Raw genomic sequence first — 14,310 nt, forward strand, 5'->3', positions numbered from 1 at the left:
TAGAAATATTTTTTAATAGCTCTGGATAATTTCTCAGAATATTTGGAGATCATGTAATCTATTGCTCTTGGTTATTGACTCACACTGGGGTCTCAGAAAGTCGTTGGCATCCACCGGGCTTTTTCAAAAGTATGGAGATGGGGGTGCTTCAGACTGGACTTAAGTTTGTTCAGTGAGCTGAACAGTAAGGGGTGGTTTAAGGGAATGTTGTGGTTTAGTGTCATTGGAAGGGTGTCTAGTTTATCCTCTGCAGGACTGCTCTGCATTGACCACCAAAGCATCCTAAGTGGCACGATCAGGAGACTGACTTAAAAAAGCACTTTTGATTCAAACAAAGTCATGGTTGTAAACATACCCCAGGAGCTGAATGCTGGCACTGGTGGAACCTGTGTTCATGCTTAAACTTAAACCTTGACATGAAGACTAGATCTAACTGGGAACATGGAGTAAAGCTGATCATAGTTTGAGGAGGTAAATCACTCAGAGTTACTTAGCAGTATTAGGGTACTTCCCTCACAAGGAAGAGGAGAGTCCTTGTTTTATTTCTAGCTTTTTTGCAAGATTATCAGAATAGTCTTCTTACTTACTTCACTTAGTACATGAAAACAAGGAATTACAGTATAAATAGAAAAGAAAAATAAAATAAATTCCATGTGGATGAATAGCAGAGATCTCCAAGAGAGTGAAGATAGCAATTTCAAAAAATTAATTTCAGACAACAGACTGGAATTTTGGGAACCAGAATCCTGCTGAGTATGCTTTTTTTCTGGAATATCTAGGTCTGATAGCACTTTCAGCATCTGTAATACTATCATCTTCATTTATCAATTTTAAGCAAGTCAGTGCTTGCCACAGTGGACTGCTTCCCTAGGATCCATGGTGCACAGTCCTAGTGTGCATAATTTAGATGGTGGAGCATTTCATAAACCAGAGTATGTGTTGCAGTGTGTGTTTAACTTTGCCTCAGGGTGCTAAGCATTGGCGGATGGATCCCTGGATTGTGATATCTTACAGGTAAACCTGTAGCTTCAGGTAAACCTGGAGGATGGTAATCAGAACTATTAGTCAGATAGCTGAGCCAGAGGAATACCCTCTCACTAGCCATTCCATTAGCTTTACCCTTCAGTGTAATAGGCCTTTTGTAATGAGCTTTGCCAGTGACTGTGGATGCACGCAACCACACATGTGGTTACAAAGTACAGTCATGTGCTTTACTCTAACAGCAGTGCAATGACAATGCAAATAATTTAGATCCATGTGCATCTTGGTCAGATTATAGCCTGCTTGTAAGAAGCAAGATAGGGATGCAGCTGAAGTGGGGGTAGTGCAGCAGCCAGTGCCCGGTGAGGCTTAGTGACTGAAATGGCAGAGAATGCACATAAGAAGGTGAAACTGAAGGAAGAGAGCTGAGTGAGTAATTATGCCACTTCACAAAGAAGCCTTTGTCTGGTATATTAACAGTGCAAGCTTTTATCTACAGGTAAACTCCATGTTACAGCACCAGTTAAACAAGGGAGAGAAATTCCCTGAGATCCACAGTATTCTGCAGCTCTGTTTGCCCTTTACAAAAGTAATGATTAAAAAAAGAACACTGCAGTTAGTCTGAGTGAGCATCAGATTGTTAGATTCTGTAACAGCCATGTTGTGCTGCCCAGTCAATACTTTTCTTCAAGTTTCCCATGTGCTTGATTGTACCCATCCTAAGAAATACACTTCAAAACCTAGCTATTAAATAGAGGAAATAATAACATATTTGTTTTGTTTATAAAGTGATTAATTGAATCTCAGTTAATGGCAAAGTATTTTCCTGAAGCCTTGTTACACAGGCAATAGATTTTTTTAACAACTAGCAGCAGCAGTTTAGACAGCAACCTGATGTAATCCTCAACTAAAAGAATAATGCAGGTTCAGAACCTAATCTGAAGCAAGCTGTTTAAAAGAAATGTAGAATGAGTTACCCAAAACTAGAGCACTGGTTTCCAGACTTAGTGACTATCCCACTGAGAGAAAGGGATTTTGATATTTAATGTCATATCTACTCAGTTACTGATTTCCTAGTGTGTGAAGACTAGCACAGTAATATATACTCTCCAGGTTTTGTAAAATAAAACAGAGCTATTTCAAAATAAAACAGAGAGACAGGAATTTCTCTGATCAAATAGCTAGAAAAATATATTCTGCAGCTGCTCTTCCCCCTCCACCACACACATAACCCTTAAAGCTGAGGATGGAGGAGACTAGGAATACCAGTAAATGCTATCAAAGACATGACTGTCACCAGATGCCTATGAAAAGAATGCTTAGATGTTATGAACAGCAGCATTATAATAATGGAGTGAAGTGTGTGCATACAGCCATGGGAGATGATTAACTGCACTTTATGAAGGAAGTCAACATTCCAAAGCAAATAATTGCAGAGTGTTTTGGACAGGTGAAAAGATACCAAAAAAAAAGGTGCTTGGTTAAATCTCAAGATTTGGCCATTCCCAGCCATAAACCCAAAGACTGATATCTTCCACTAGTTATCTTTCAATATCTAAGTTTTAATTTCATGACACATTTAAATTGTTGCAGATGGTTATGTTCCCTGTGTAGTGCAGAAATCCATTACAGCTGCATCCACATTAGTAAACTAACTGTGCCTGGGAATATTCCTGGGCACTGAGGCCAGCTGGCACAGAATGGCTGCTGTCTGTGCTAGCAAACTGCCCTGCCAAACAAACTGCACACTGGGAATCATCTCTGGACATTGCAACCACCAAGACATGCTTCGGAGTTATTCAGAGAGAACATCAGAGACCCAAGCAAGACTGCTAATTAAAACAAGCCAAAATCTGGCCAGGGAATAACCTGTCACTTTGCTTGCACAGGTCATCGTGGTCTGGTGACACAGAGTGTTCTGAACATGCTTGAATTTCCCAGTGTGGAAGTGGATGGACTGTGAATGTCAAGGCTGCTAGAGCTTTGAACTCCAAAACCTTTTCCAGTTGAACTTAGGATGTTTTTGTCATTGTGTTCCTCCGCTGTTTCCAAGAGTGTTCTGTTCTGTGACATCCAGCCATGCCCTTCAAGTAATTCACACAGCCACGAAGCAGAGGGACCTGGCCTCAGTCCCAAAACCAGCAGTAGGTTTCTTTGCTTATCAGCTAATCTATGCCAGCTTCTGTCACACAGAGGGGCTGTGACTTGTCTCTTCCAAACCACTCTGTGCACCTTTTGCTCTCCCTAGTCAGCAAAGTAATTATCCTTAAAAGCTGCTGTCTGAGATCTTTCAGTTCTGGCTGTGTCTCTTGAAAGCAAGAGAAGATGTTTCCAGGCTATCTGCTGTCATCATTTCTGGGTTTTATATTTATAGTACTTCAGGTTACTGTACTCCTCATATCAGTGGTTTAAGATCCACTGTAAATTACCTTTCAGAATAATCTTTTTGACTTACCAGGTTGAGGGTGTTAATTTCAGACACCACCCCTCAACATCAGTGCCAGATATTAATTCTGCTAACTCTGAGTGCTTATTTGTTAGCAGGGGACTATTTGGGCTGGTTTCCTCAGTGCATCAAATCCATGAATGCAAAGTGATCAGCTATTAGGGGAGGTTGGCTTGAATAACCTGTAGCAGGGAATAATGTTGTAGAATCAGTGGGGCAGAGATCTTAATCAGGACACCTGTGAGGGACTTCCTTCTGCTAACTGTCTAGGAAGAGTAAGCACTTAGTTTAAGAGACCTGCTTTTTTAAGGAAATGTTAGATGTCAAAATAAAAATGAGGAATTTCTTTCCCATAATTCTTTCAGTAATATCTCTTAAAATAAAATAGCAAAAACTCTAACCTGTTGGAGCCAGAAGTAGTAAATACACATTAGCAATATTGCATCTCATAATAATAGTGATTTTAAGTCTTGTAGCTGAAGATTAGAAATACCAAGGTTCAACAACCATCTTGGAAAATTCTTTATCCAGCTGCAGCACTTACAACCTCTGTGTTTCCAGTTACAGAGTGGTGATTTTATATGTCACAAATTAAATTCTGCAAACATTTGTCTACCTTGATTCATGAACATACTGGGGCAGGAGAGCATGAAATAAAATCCTTTCAGAAGTAGCCTTCCTAAAATTTGGCAGTACTCTTCCACAGGGCAGAGGAATACACCTATTACTCAAGTGTTCGTGACTTGCATGTTGGAATGAGCTGCTTTATCATGTAGATAGAAATGCTTCTGTGGGCAAAGGAGATTAAATATCTTTCTGAATTGTGCTTGAACTGTGCTCCTCTAATAAGGCAGGGTTCACTGAATTGTTCAACAGAAATCAGAATACTTTCCAGAGCATTCTCTGGGCTCTTTTTTTCTTTTTCCCCAGCAACAAAAGGGAAGACACACAAATTCACTTGCTGCACACTGGTAGGCTTATAAAGCCTCTCTGCAGGGACACATAATAGCTTGTGTAGCTTTGGGAGTAGAAAAGGGAAAAACAAAATTAAAATACTGGAAAATAAGATTGCCAAGGCCTTGCCAGAAAACTGACTAAATAAAACTGTTGAAAAACAAAACATAACCCTTTTAGAACTAGCAAATAGGATACTGTATTTGATAGCCAAGTGACTGAGTGCTTTATTCACAGGGTCCAATAACAAACTGAATTATTACAGTGAAGGCAGGATGGTTCTGCAGTCTTATATAGGAGAGAAGCCAGGTCTGAAGGAATTTCCTACTTAGCATGTTAACCAATGGAGCAGTCCTTTAAAGACTTATGTTCCCATCATTGTTAATTACCACAGTTAAAAATGTTCCTTAACTTCTGAGCCTCATGATTAACTTGCTTCATTTTCTAGCCAACATATGCAAAAATGTCAGTTTTCCAGACCTCTGAAGAAGTAAGGGTGCATATTACAGTCCCAGCTGTGTGGTGGCAAAAATTACCCTGACCTGAATTATTTCTTAATCACTAATGTGGAAGATATATCTTGAAAATTAAAGAGTGGCTTTACAGGAATAGCTGGGTTCAAAACCCTGGCTAGCCATCACATCTCAGCTTGGCACAAAAGGTTCACAGGAGATGGGGCTCATTCCCCAGGCATGCCATAACCCAGAGGAGCTCAGAGTTCCTATTACAGGCAGAGAGGTGTTTGCTTTTACAGTTGAAATGTTTGTGTAAAATTAGGCTAAATTATTTGTAAAATAATACACAGAGATCAATGGAGTTTGATAATTGCTTGGTTAATATTTACATTTGAAGACATGTCAAGTGTTGAAAGTTTGCCTGGTATTCTTAGTATCAATAATTAAAATGCTTTACTAGTAGACCAAAAGAAAACTTAGCATTCTCTTGTGATGGATTTCTTTTTCAGTAAAACATGGCTTATCAAAGCAAAAATGGGTTACAGGTAGATACATTTCTTCAAAAATGGATCTTTGAAGAAAGACTTTTTGTCCTTGATAATGCATAGGAAAGAAAGTTTTTTGTCACTACTTAAAAAAAAAAGGAAAAGCTAACACATCAGATGTATCAACAATGAAATTTCATCCACACTGTATGAATTCTTGCAAGTGTGAGAGAGATGCTAACTCTGCTCCAAGTTACTACATACTGCATGTAAATGAGAATTGCTTTCTGGACAAAACAAGCAATCCAGGAAACTTGGTTTTGGTTATTGTTGTTGTTTTAAAAAATTGAGGAGAGGGAGTGCAAAAAAAATCCCAATAAACTTTTAAAGTGTAATATCTTCCACTCCATGGCAAATTTATCTCTGAACCTCAGAGATATTTTTCAGTAGAATAAAGATGTATGCAAAGTCAAAATAAACATATTATTTACAAGTAGATAATGATAAACTCTTCCTCCTCAAAACCTTTTCTAAGCAAAATAAGGGTTTCAACCTGCATTAAAACCACCTCTGTAGAAAATAATTGGTCTATAAAATAGACCAAAATCCTGATGCTGCCTCTGGCTTTTTCTATTATGGCAGTACTTATTTTGCCACTTTTTCAGACAGCATGATGCAGGCTACAGACAGTTACTGTAAGTTGCCCCAGACTAACTCAGTTATGGTGATGCCAGCTTTAGGTATGTAGTGCAAAATGTAGACAGGAGTTTATGTAAAAGTTTTAGGTAAAACTTCCCTGAATAAACAGAATTATTATGACAGGTATAATTTAAATATGAGTTAACATTTTTAGAAAAGTACACAGAGTACAGAAGGAGTTGGAAAGAAAAAATTACTTCTTAAAGGCTTGTAATGCCCTGATTTGTTCAGCAGGTTTAGGGAAAGGTGGTTGGATCTACTCTGGGCAGTGCACAGGAGAAACAACAAAATTCTCAGGAGGTTCAAAACAACTTCTACTTGCAAAATTTGGAACATTTCAATAGAATAGGGCCCTCTCCTAGGTGAGTTTGTGCTAATTCCAGCACCAAAGCCTTACACCTGCGTTTTGTGCAGAGCCAGAAGGTTCCCAGCAGCCCCGTGCAGTCAGACACTCCCGTTACAGTACAGGCCAGTGGCTCTTGTTCCTTCAATCTCCTGCAAGGCTGTAATGTTGTCTCAATGAAAACAGAAATACAGGCTTTTACAGTTTGCTGGTCAACATGAGGAGTTTTCAACTTATTTGCATAATTGCTTTCTAGATCCGGAGACTCAACGGCCAGGATATGGAATCTCAACGAGAACAGCAACAGCGGTTCCACTCAGCTGGTTTTGAGGCACTGCATAAGAGAAGGAGGACATGATGTCCCCAGCAATAAGGATGTGACTTCATTGGACTGGAATGTAAGCTAACTTCTAAGACTGTGCATGGTTTTTAACTGTCTAAATTTAATTCCAAGGCAATTACAGTTGCTGCTCCATATCTTTCATATCTGAGGTGACCAGAAGCTCTGTCCTAACCTACTGACCTCTTGTTTCAAATACTCATAATAGGCTGAACTTTCTCCTACATGCTGTAATTTTCCAGGACTGTTGCCATCTTCGAGCTTAACAATGATATATTTATATCTCTATTTTAGGAGCATGGGTAAAAATAAACTTAGCTAGCTTTAAGAACAAAGATTAAACAAACAATCTATCTAATACTGAAGCCTCATTAATAATGTATTTGCATCTCATAGTTGCTTTATTTTGGCATGTAAGGAGATAAAAGCACCAGTGAAGCTTTTTCTGAGGTTGGACTCCAGATCCTCTCATTTGAATTATGCTGTGCACAGCAAAATTAAATCAGTGTTCACATTATTTTCTGTGTCTTGATAGGAGCATGTGTAGTTATTCTGTCCTTACCTTCTGGATGAAACTGTCTTGCCTGATCCCTTTTTAACTTTTGTCCTGCAAAACCTCCTGCCTTAGGTAATGTGCTCATGCACAAAGAATACTGAAGTGAGCAGAGAGGACAGGTATTGTTCAGAATCCCCAGTCTCTGGGCAGTGCCTTTGGACAGCTCGAATTGTTGCCAAAAAATCTTACAAGACCCTGCAGAAACCTTAATTACTTCAAGATAATTTTCATTCTGCCTGTTTTGCTGATATTAGTACAGACAGAGTGATCACATTAGTCTTGTTTTCCTAGGAAAACAAATTAATTAAGTAGCAGAAAGGATTTTCAGCAGTTATATAGAGTCTCAGTTGCTGGCCAGAGATCAGGTTTCGATTAATCTTTACTGCAGTATTGTCCTTCGGGTGAGCTAGGTGCTTCACAAAGTAAAGATAAGGCCACTGCACAAGTCACCTTTCCCCTGTGTATTTTATATTTGCACAGTGGAAGAAGTTGGTGAATAGTACAGAAAGTAGAGCTGGGTCAAGGAAGCAAATAAAACTCAAGCTTATGTTCATTACTTGTTTCCTGTGGATATTAGAGTGGAGAAAAATAGTTGGGAAAAAAATGCATCTAGGAGTAGGAAAAGAGAAATTGAAAGAGGAAAAAACATGCAATGACTACAGAGCAGTTAGGAGAAAAATTGTCCAAAACCCTCCAGTGTTTCCTGTAGTAGTTCTTTACCTTCCAGATTTCATTGGTACTTCACTTGCACTGTACTAGTACTTGAGGTGGGGAAATGTTCCTAATTCAAATACTTGAAGTGCTTCCAACTTACTTTGAGTTTCCCAAAGAATATGAATTACCAGGCAGGAATTAGGATAAACTGTATATCTAAGTTCCTGAGCTTTTCTTTTTCTCTTTTTTCCCTTTATCACCTTTCTTCTCATCACTGGTCCAGAGAAGTGTACATCACAGTGAGCTCCACTTAGGTTATTATATTTTCCCCCCTACACTATTATATATTTGAGTTAAATTTACAAGTGCTTTGAGTCAGTGTTTTTGGAGGATTGGAGTGGGCATATGTTTTAAAGGATTATTTCATGCTTTTTTCTAATTTTCTATTAATCAAGCTAGTAATGCCATCTGCCTTTATTGTTTGTTTAGAACCACAATATTAAACATATTTCCCTGTGAAATATTCACACTGGTGGTATTGAATTAGTTCTCTGGTTTATGTGACTTACATGACATAAAGGTTATGGGAAAGATTATTTCTGGAGGTCATATTCAGATCATGCCCTTTGATACCATGGGTAGGATTAATCTCCTGTAGGTTTAACCTTCTAAACTAGTCCTTTAGACTCACCTTAAGTCAGCAGAAACAGAGATACATGCCTTCATATTGGTTTGGGCTTAATCTAAAGCAAACGAGTTCATGAGTTACACTTCAGGGTTGTAGTGACATGATGCTCTTAGAAATGGAGGGAGACTAGATGTCACTCCTGAACTAACTCCTAACTTCTGCATGTCTGGAGATAAATGGGATGAATCTCACTCTCAATCCAGCTTCTGAAATGTTGAAAAACTAAATATCCTGCTTCAACAGTGTCACCAGATGGCAAAGTTCTGTTTTAATTATTCTGGCCCAATCACACCAGCTTCACTGGCTGCACAGGACACATCCTTCTGTGAAGGGTTCCTTCAAGAATACTTTCTCATTAAATTCATGGGCTTTTTTTCCTCCTAATTTGGACCAATGAATCCATTTTATCATCATGGTACTGTGCCCATGAGCGTATGTGAGAGTCTGTGTTCAGACAAGTGGAAAGCAATTCCTTGGTGGTGGATAACATTTGAGGTGTTCACCTGAGTGTTTGTGACTTAGGGCCTTCTTTCAAGTAGAGGTGCCTGAGTTTCAGTGAACTGGGATTTAGTCTGGGTTTAAGTCATCTGTGGATGTTTTGTAGGTCCTTTATGTCTAAGTAGTATCTGTTTGTTAAGTGGAAGAAGCCCACAGAACTTGTTCTATCTTGTTTTCTTTTTCTAGTCTTTTTGATTAAATTGCTCATGTTTGATGGTATAGCCTAGTATTTCACTGTATGTTAGAGGATTTTATTTCCTCTGTGCTGTCTGAAGTAATAACCTTTAGTTCAAATCATAGCATAATCTGTCTCAATGAGTGGACTCAGAGTCATAAATCACAATTAGCAAACCTTTAAAAGAAAGAAAAAGCTTGGTTGAAACAGATTTTATGTCATAGCCACCTTTGCCATTTTTATATATTCCAACAGAGTGATGGAACACTATTGGCTACAGGCTCATATGATGGTTTTGCAAGAATATGGACAGAAGATGGTAAGTCAAACATTAATTGTTCTTAAACATCAAACAGCAGTGAGCTGTAATTTGACCAGTTTGTAAAGAAATTGTAATAATAACCTGTTCTTTATTCCAGGTAACCTTGCAAGCACCTTAGGTCAACATAAAGGTCCAATATTTGCCCTGAAATGGAACAAAAAGGGGAATTATATTTTGAGTGCTGGTGTTGATAAAGTGAGTTTTAAAAATACATTATTCTAACATATAAGTATGCTGATGAGTGAGCTTGTGCTGCTAAATTCCTTAAGATTATTTTCTTCTTCTCCAGGCACCCTGTAGAGTTTACATTTCTTCAATATATTTTAGTGCATGTTGATTACATTTTTGAGGCTGCCTGAATGTATACTATTTTCATGAAAAATACTAACTTAAAAAAAAAACTCATGTAAAATTGCATCTTGAGTGTGTCTCTGTTAAGGAAGGAATAGCTTACAGTGCTTATATTTGTTTTGTAGTATATAGTTTTTGTAGTATATGTAGTTATATCAGCTATTTATGGGAAGAAGGTGATCTTAAAGATACCACAACTTTTAGCTCATCTAATTGTTGAAACACTTTTATCTGACTAAAATATATATGGCTTCCTCTGGAAATATGCAAAAAAAAATATGGTTCTGAACTGAAAATCAAGCAAAACACAGTAGTTACAGCTAAGTGCACATTAGAGATTAACATGAACAGCTGACTGATGAGCCATTAAAACTGAAACTGAAAAGTACACAGCATTCGTCTTGCCTAACTTTCAGTGTCTAAAGATTAGATGCATGTGTCATCCCTGGCTTCCTTCACAAAATTCAGAGAGAAAAATGGCACTTCCAAGGAGTAGGCTGCATGGCTTGTGTTCCAGTGAGATGCACTGACAGTGCCTCTCTCCAGCAGCTGACAGAGGGGAGTCCAGCTGAGATTTGTACTTTGTAAGCTCAGTGAATCCCTATATTTTTATAATCTTGTGGAAATGGAAGCTTTAATACTGGCTTATATTTAGCTACACTGATCTCCCAATTGTAATTCCATTACTCTGGCAAACTTACATTCTCAATAAAAGCAGCATTTCTTTAGGTGATCCATTATCAGCAAGATGATGCATCCTTAATTTATTTTCTGGAAGTGTATACTCCCAATAAATTGATAATTCTCTCAGAAGGTGGTATTGAGCTCTACAGGGGACACACTCACGTGTGCTGTGAATATGGATTAAACCTGTAGTAAGCCAATTACACCTGAGTCTGTCCCACCTCAGTGGCAAGAAGTGCTGTGTGCTCTGCTGTACTCTGTGAAAAACATTTCACTTACTGGTTTGTTACAAATGGGGTTCAGCATCGTTTTGAAGTAGAATTCAACTTGCATCTTTTGAAAAGGGAAAAAGTGTTCTTTAAAGATCATAACTGAAACTTTTTTTTCAATATGCTTATTAAAAATGTATAGTGTTGTCTTCTAGCATTATTCAGAGAGAGTATGCCCATTCTTCATAGTTATATTGCTTCTTCTGTAGGCATGACACTTCTTTATCTACACTTAGGTTATTATTCTGTAATACCTAGAAGTAATTTCTGGTTTTCCCACTGTTTAGCGCGCAAGGCTCTCTGTAGTCAATAATTTTATCAGTTCAACATTTAGAATTGCTATTTACTGAGGGTGCTTTTTTCTCTGAGATGAACAGTTACTAATCTTTTTTTTCCACCCTTTCTTTGAATGCAGACAACAATAATTTGGGATGCTCACACGGGAGAAGCTAAACAGCAATTTCCTTTCCATTCAGGTACTTTTTGCATAACTCTTGTTGGGAACATGAAATGCAGTTCTTAATTCTGTCAATGTACTTTATCCATATCTGCCAGAGAAAAGTTTCAATCAAGTTTTTTTGTGCTTTAACCATCCTGAGTATCACGGCTTGTTGGTTTATTCTCATTTCAGAAAGACCCAGTTCTGTGAGAATTACCTTTGAAAGCTGATTTTAGGAGAGGGTTTGTACACCAGCCATGTCTACCTGAGCAGTCCTGTTGTTATCTATATGCTTGAATAGTACCAGGTGGTGATTCATGAGGAGAACATTTCAGTGGAGGTGTCTGAGATCTTTTCAATTCTCTCTGCTCCTGTTTCAGTGAAGCTGATTTGAGGCAGAAGCAGGCAGATCTCTCATGCACCTTGCATTTACCACTGCACTCACAAAGGTCCTCAGAATTTCTTAGCTTTTCATTTTAACTTGAATTTCTTCAATATTTGCTTTCTCTGATTATTGGAAATCAGTTACCAGCCTTGAGTTTCAAAATCTTGCTGCACCAGAATGCTATTAGGATGGTTACTTGTAGAATTGTTTTAAGAAGACAGGAGATGTCACAGATACTAAATAATCTTGAAGAACAGACAGTCATTGGCATAATCTGAAATTCACCTGAGATCAGACTTGTTAAGATGATGGCTGAATTCATGACCCAAAGTGGCTACATTGTCATAGTGGAGAATTTTAAGGGGTATAGTAAAACTGAGTTTAAAACAATGAGAACATTCTGGATTCTGATGCAGAGGTGTTCATCTTCCTAGTTCACTGTAACTAATCCATTTTTAACTACAACAAGCTTTCACAATGGTGTTTAAAAACACATTTCAATACTAATTTTAAAACATTATTTTGCACATGCTTTTCACCTCAGACTGTCCTTATTCTCACATTTACACTGATGTGAATAATATGCAGTAACAATCTAAATGGTTATTCAGCAGTAGACAAAAAATAAACAGCAAATCCATACTCTGCATTTTTGTCACTTGTCTCTCATTTATTAATGCAGCTGTTGGTTTAGAGGAGTTGGTGTTTGCTGACAGATTCTCTCACTGTGGCATTTATTTATCTACCATAACTGTTCCATAACAGCAAACTGTGCACATAGAGTGATTTAGTTAATGAGACTCCTAATCCTCTGATCCCTAACTAGTGATCGAAGTAGTTATGGATTCAGTACTTGGTTGCCCTTTCAGAATCATGTTCTCTGACACATAAGCTGTCTTAGCAGTGATGTGCATCAAGGACAAATCACCCCATCCCCCTCTTAGCAAGTTGAAAACTCAGCTGTATCTACCAATACAATATCTCCATGTGCATGGAAAGACTTTTTAAAAAATTCTTACTGCACATGCTGTTTATCTTTGAAACATGAGACACAACTGAAGGGTAGATATGGAAAAGCTAATATTTTAATTTTTTTTTCCCTCTTCCATATATGTTTTCATAAGGAAGTAAAGCAGTTATTAAGGAAATGCTGTTGAGGAAATTTTTGACTGGAGAAAGCGTGTATCCTACAAAACCTTCTTAAAATCAGCCAGACTCTCTACTCACTTTGTTCTCACAAGTCTAAGCCACAAAGACCTCACCTTGTCCTCTTTGCATCACCAGGACAAACTAACAGCAAATTCCTTTCCATATCTGGAATCTGAAAACCTTGTCTACACTAGGATTAAAGGTGGCATTTTAACAATTAAAAGTCTAGTCTAGGCAGGATACACCTCCTTTAACACATACTTCTTTGAAGTCTGGAGGTAGTTGGCCTGGAAAACACATAAGGTTTTTTTACTGTCTGCTTCTTTGTAACAACTGGTTTAGTTTACACCACATGGACAAAACTGTCATCTTAAAATATGTAAGGAAAAGTTCCTTTGTCTGGGTGTTGAAGGTCTTCCTGTTGTTGGTGTTCCCATGTAATTTTTAAGGTTTTTTGTTCAAAATATGTAACTGTGCAGATGAGTAGCTTCTAGTGTTTCATTATTTTTTGCAAAACTATGAACTATGAAAATAGGACATTTGATCAAAATACGTATTCACAAAACTTATTTCTTTAAAAAGGAGCTAAATAATCCAGTTTTTGACATTTACTGATAGATACAGACTGGTATCTATGCTTGCAGGAGCAAGTTGTTAAATTGACACCAAAAAAGGTATTTGTGTGGCCAGTTTTAACCATCTGCTTGTGTAGTGACAGGACAAGGGGTGAATGGATTCAAACTGAAAGACAGAAGGTTTAGATTAGATAGCAGGAAGAAATTCTGTTCTGTGAGGGTGGTGAGGCACTGGATCAGGCTGCTCAGAGAAGCCCAGGTTGGATGGAGCTCTGAGGGATCTGGTCTGGTAAAAGGTGTCCCTGTCCACAGCAGGAGGGCTGGAACTAGGTGTTCTTTAGGGTCCCTTCCATCCTAACCCATTCTGTAATTCTGTGATCTAAGTGCTCTGAATCGCACTTAAATTTGTTCTGAAAAAGCCTAAACTGACAGATAATTATTGTAACACTTTCATTTTTGGTTTTTATTTTAGCTGCATTTTTTAAGGATTTTTTGCTGCTTTTATGATGATATGATATTCTAATTGTTTTTATGCAGTTGGCTGGTATCCTGTGGTTTAGGAAATACTTTGGCAATTTGACTATTTGCATCAGGAACCATGTTTGCTTGATTTTTTTTAAACCTTTTTATGTGGATATATATCCAGTAAACATATGACTGAGTACACCAGTAAATGAATCAGTATTAATTATCAGCATTTTATGATTCAGATTATGCTGCAATGTAAATCCATAGCTTTAGGTGCCAATAGCTCTCTGAAAATTAGTTTTTGACTCATACATATCATACTGGCTATTAGCCCTGAAGGCATATTGCTATTAATGATGATATTTTTTTGTTTGCTTTGAAATAGTAATACAAA

General features: G+C 37.8%; 1 protein-coding gene across 2 annotated transcripts in view; it reads left to right on the top strand.

The window, feature by feature from the left end:
• TBL1X (transducin beta like 1 X-linked) overlaps nt 1-14,310 on the top strand; it is a 193,346-nt gene that overhangs the window by 166,333 nt on the left and 12,703 nt on the right. For both annotated transcript variants that reach the window (XM_059839727.1, XM_059839728.1), the window contains 4 exons: nt 6,620-6,761; nt 9,530-9,593; nt 9,694-9,791; nt 11,316-11,376. In XM_059839727.1, the coding sequence (XP_059695710.1) occupies nt 6,620-6,761; nt 9,530-9,593; nt 9,694-9,791; nt 11,316-11,376 (365 nt within the window). The remainder of the gene's footprint in view (nt 1-6,619; nt 6,762-9,529; nt 9,594-9,693; nt 9,792-11,315; nt 11,377-14,310) is intronic.

This window comes from Haemorhous mexicanus, chromosome 2, assembly GCF_027477595.1.
Source record: "Haemorhous mexicanus isolate bHaeMex1 chromosome 2, bHaeMex1.pri, whole genome shotgun sequence".
NCBI lineage: Eukaryota > Metazoa > Chordata > Aves > Passeriformes > Fringillidae > Haemorhous > Haemorhous mexicanus.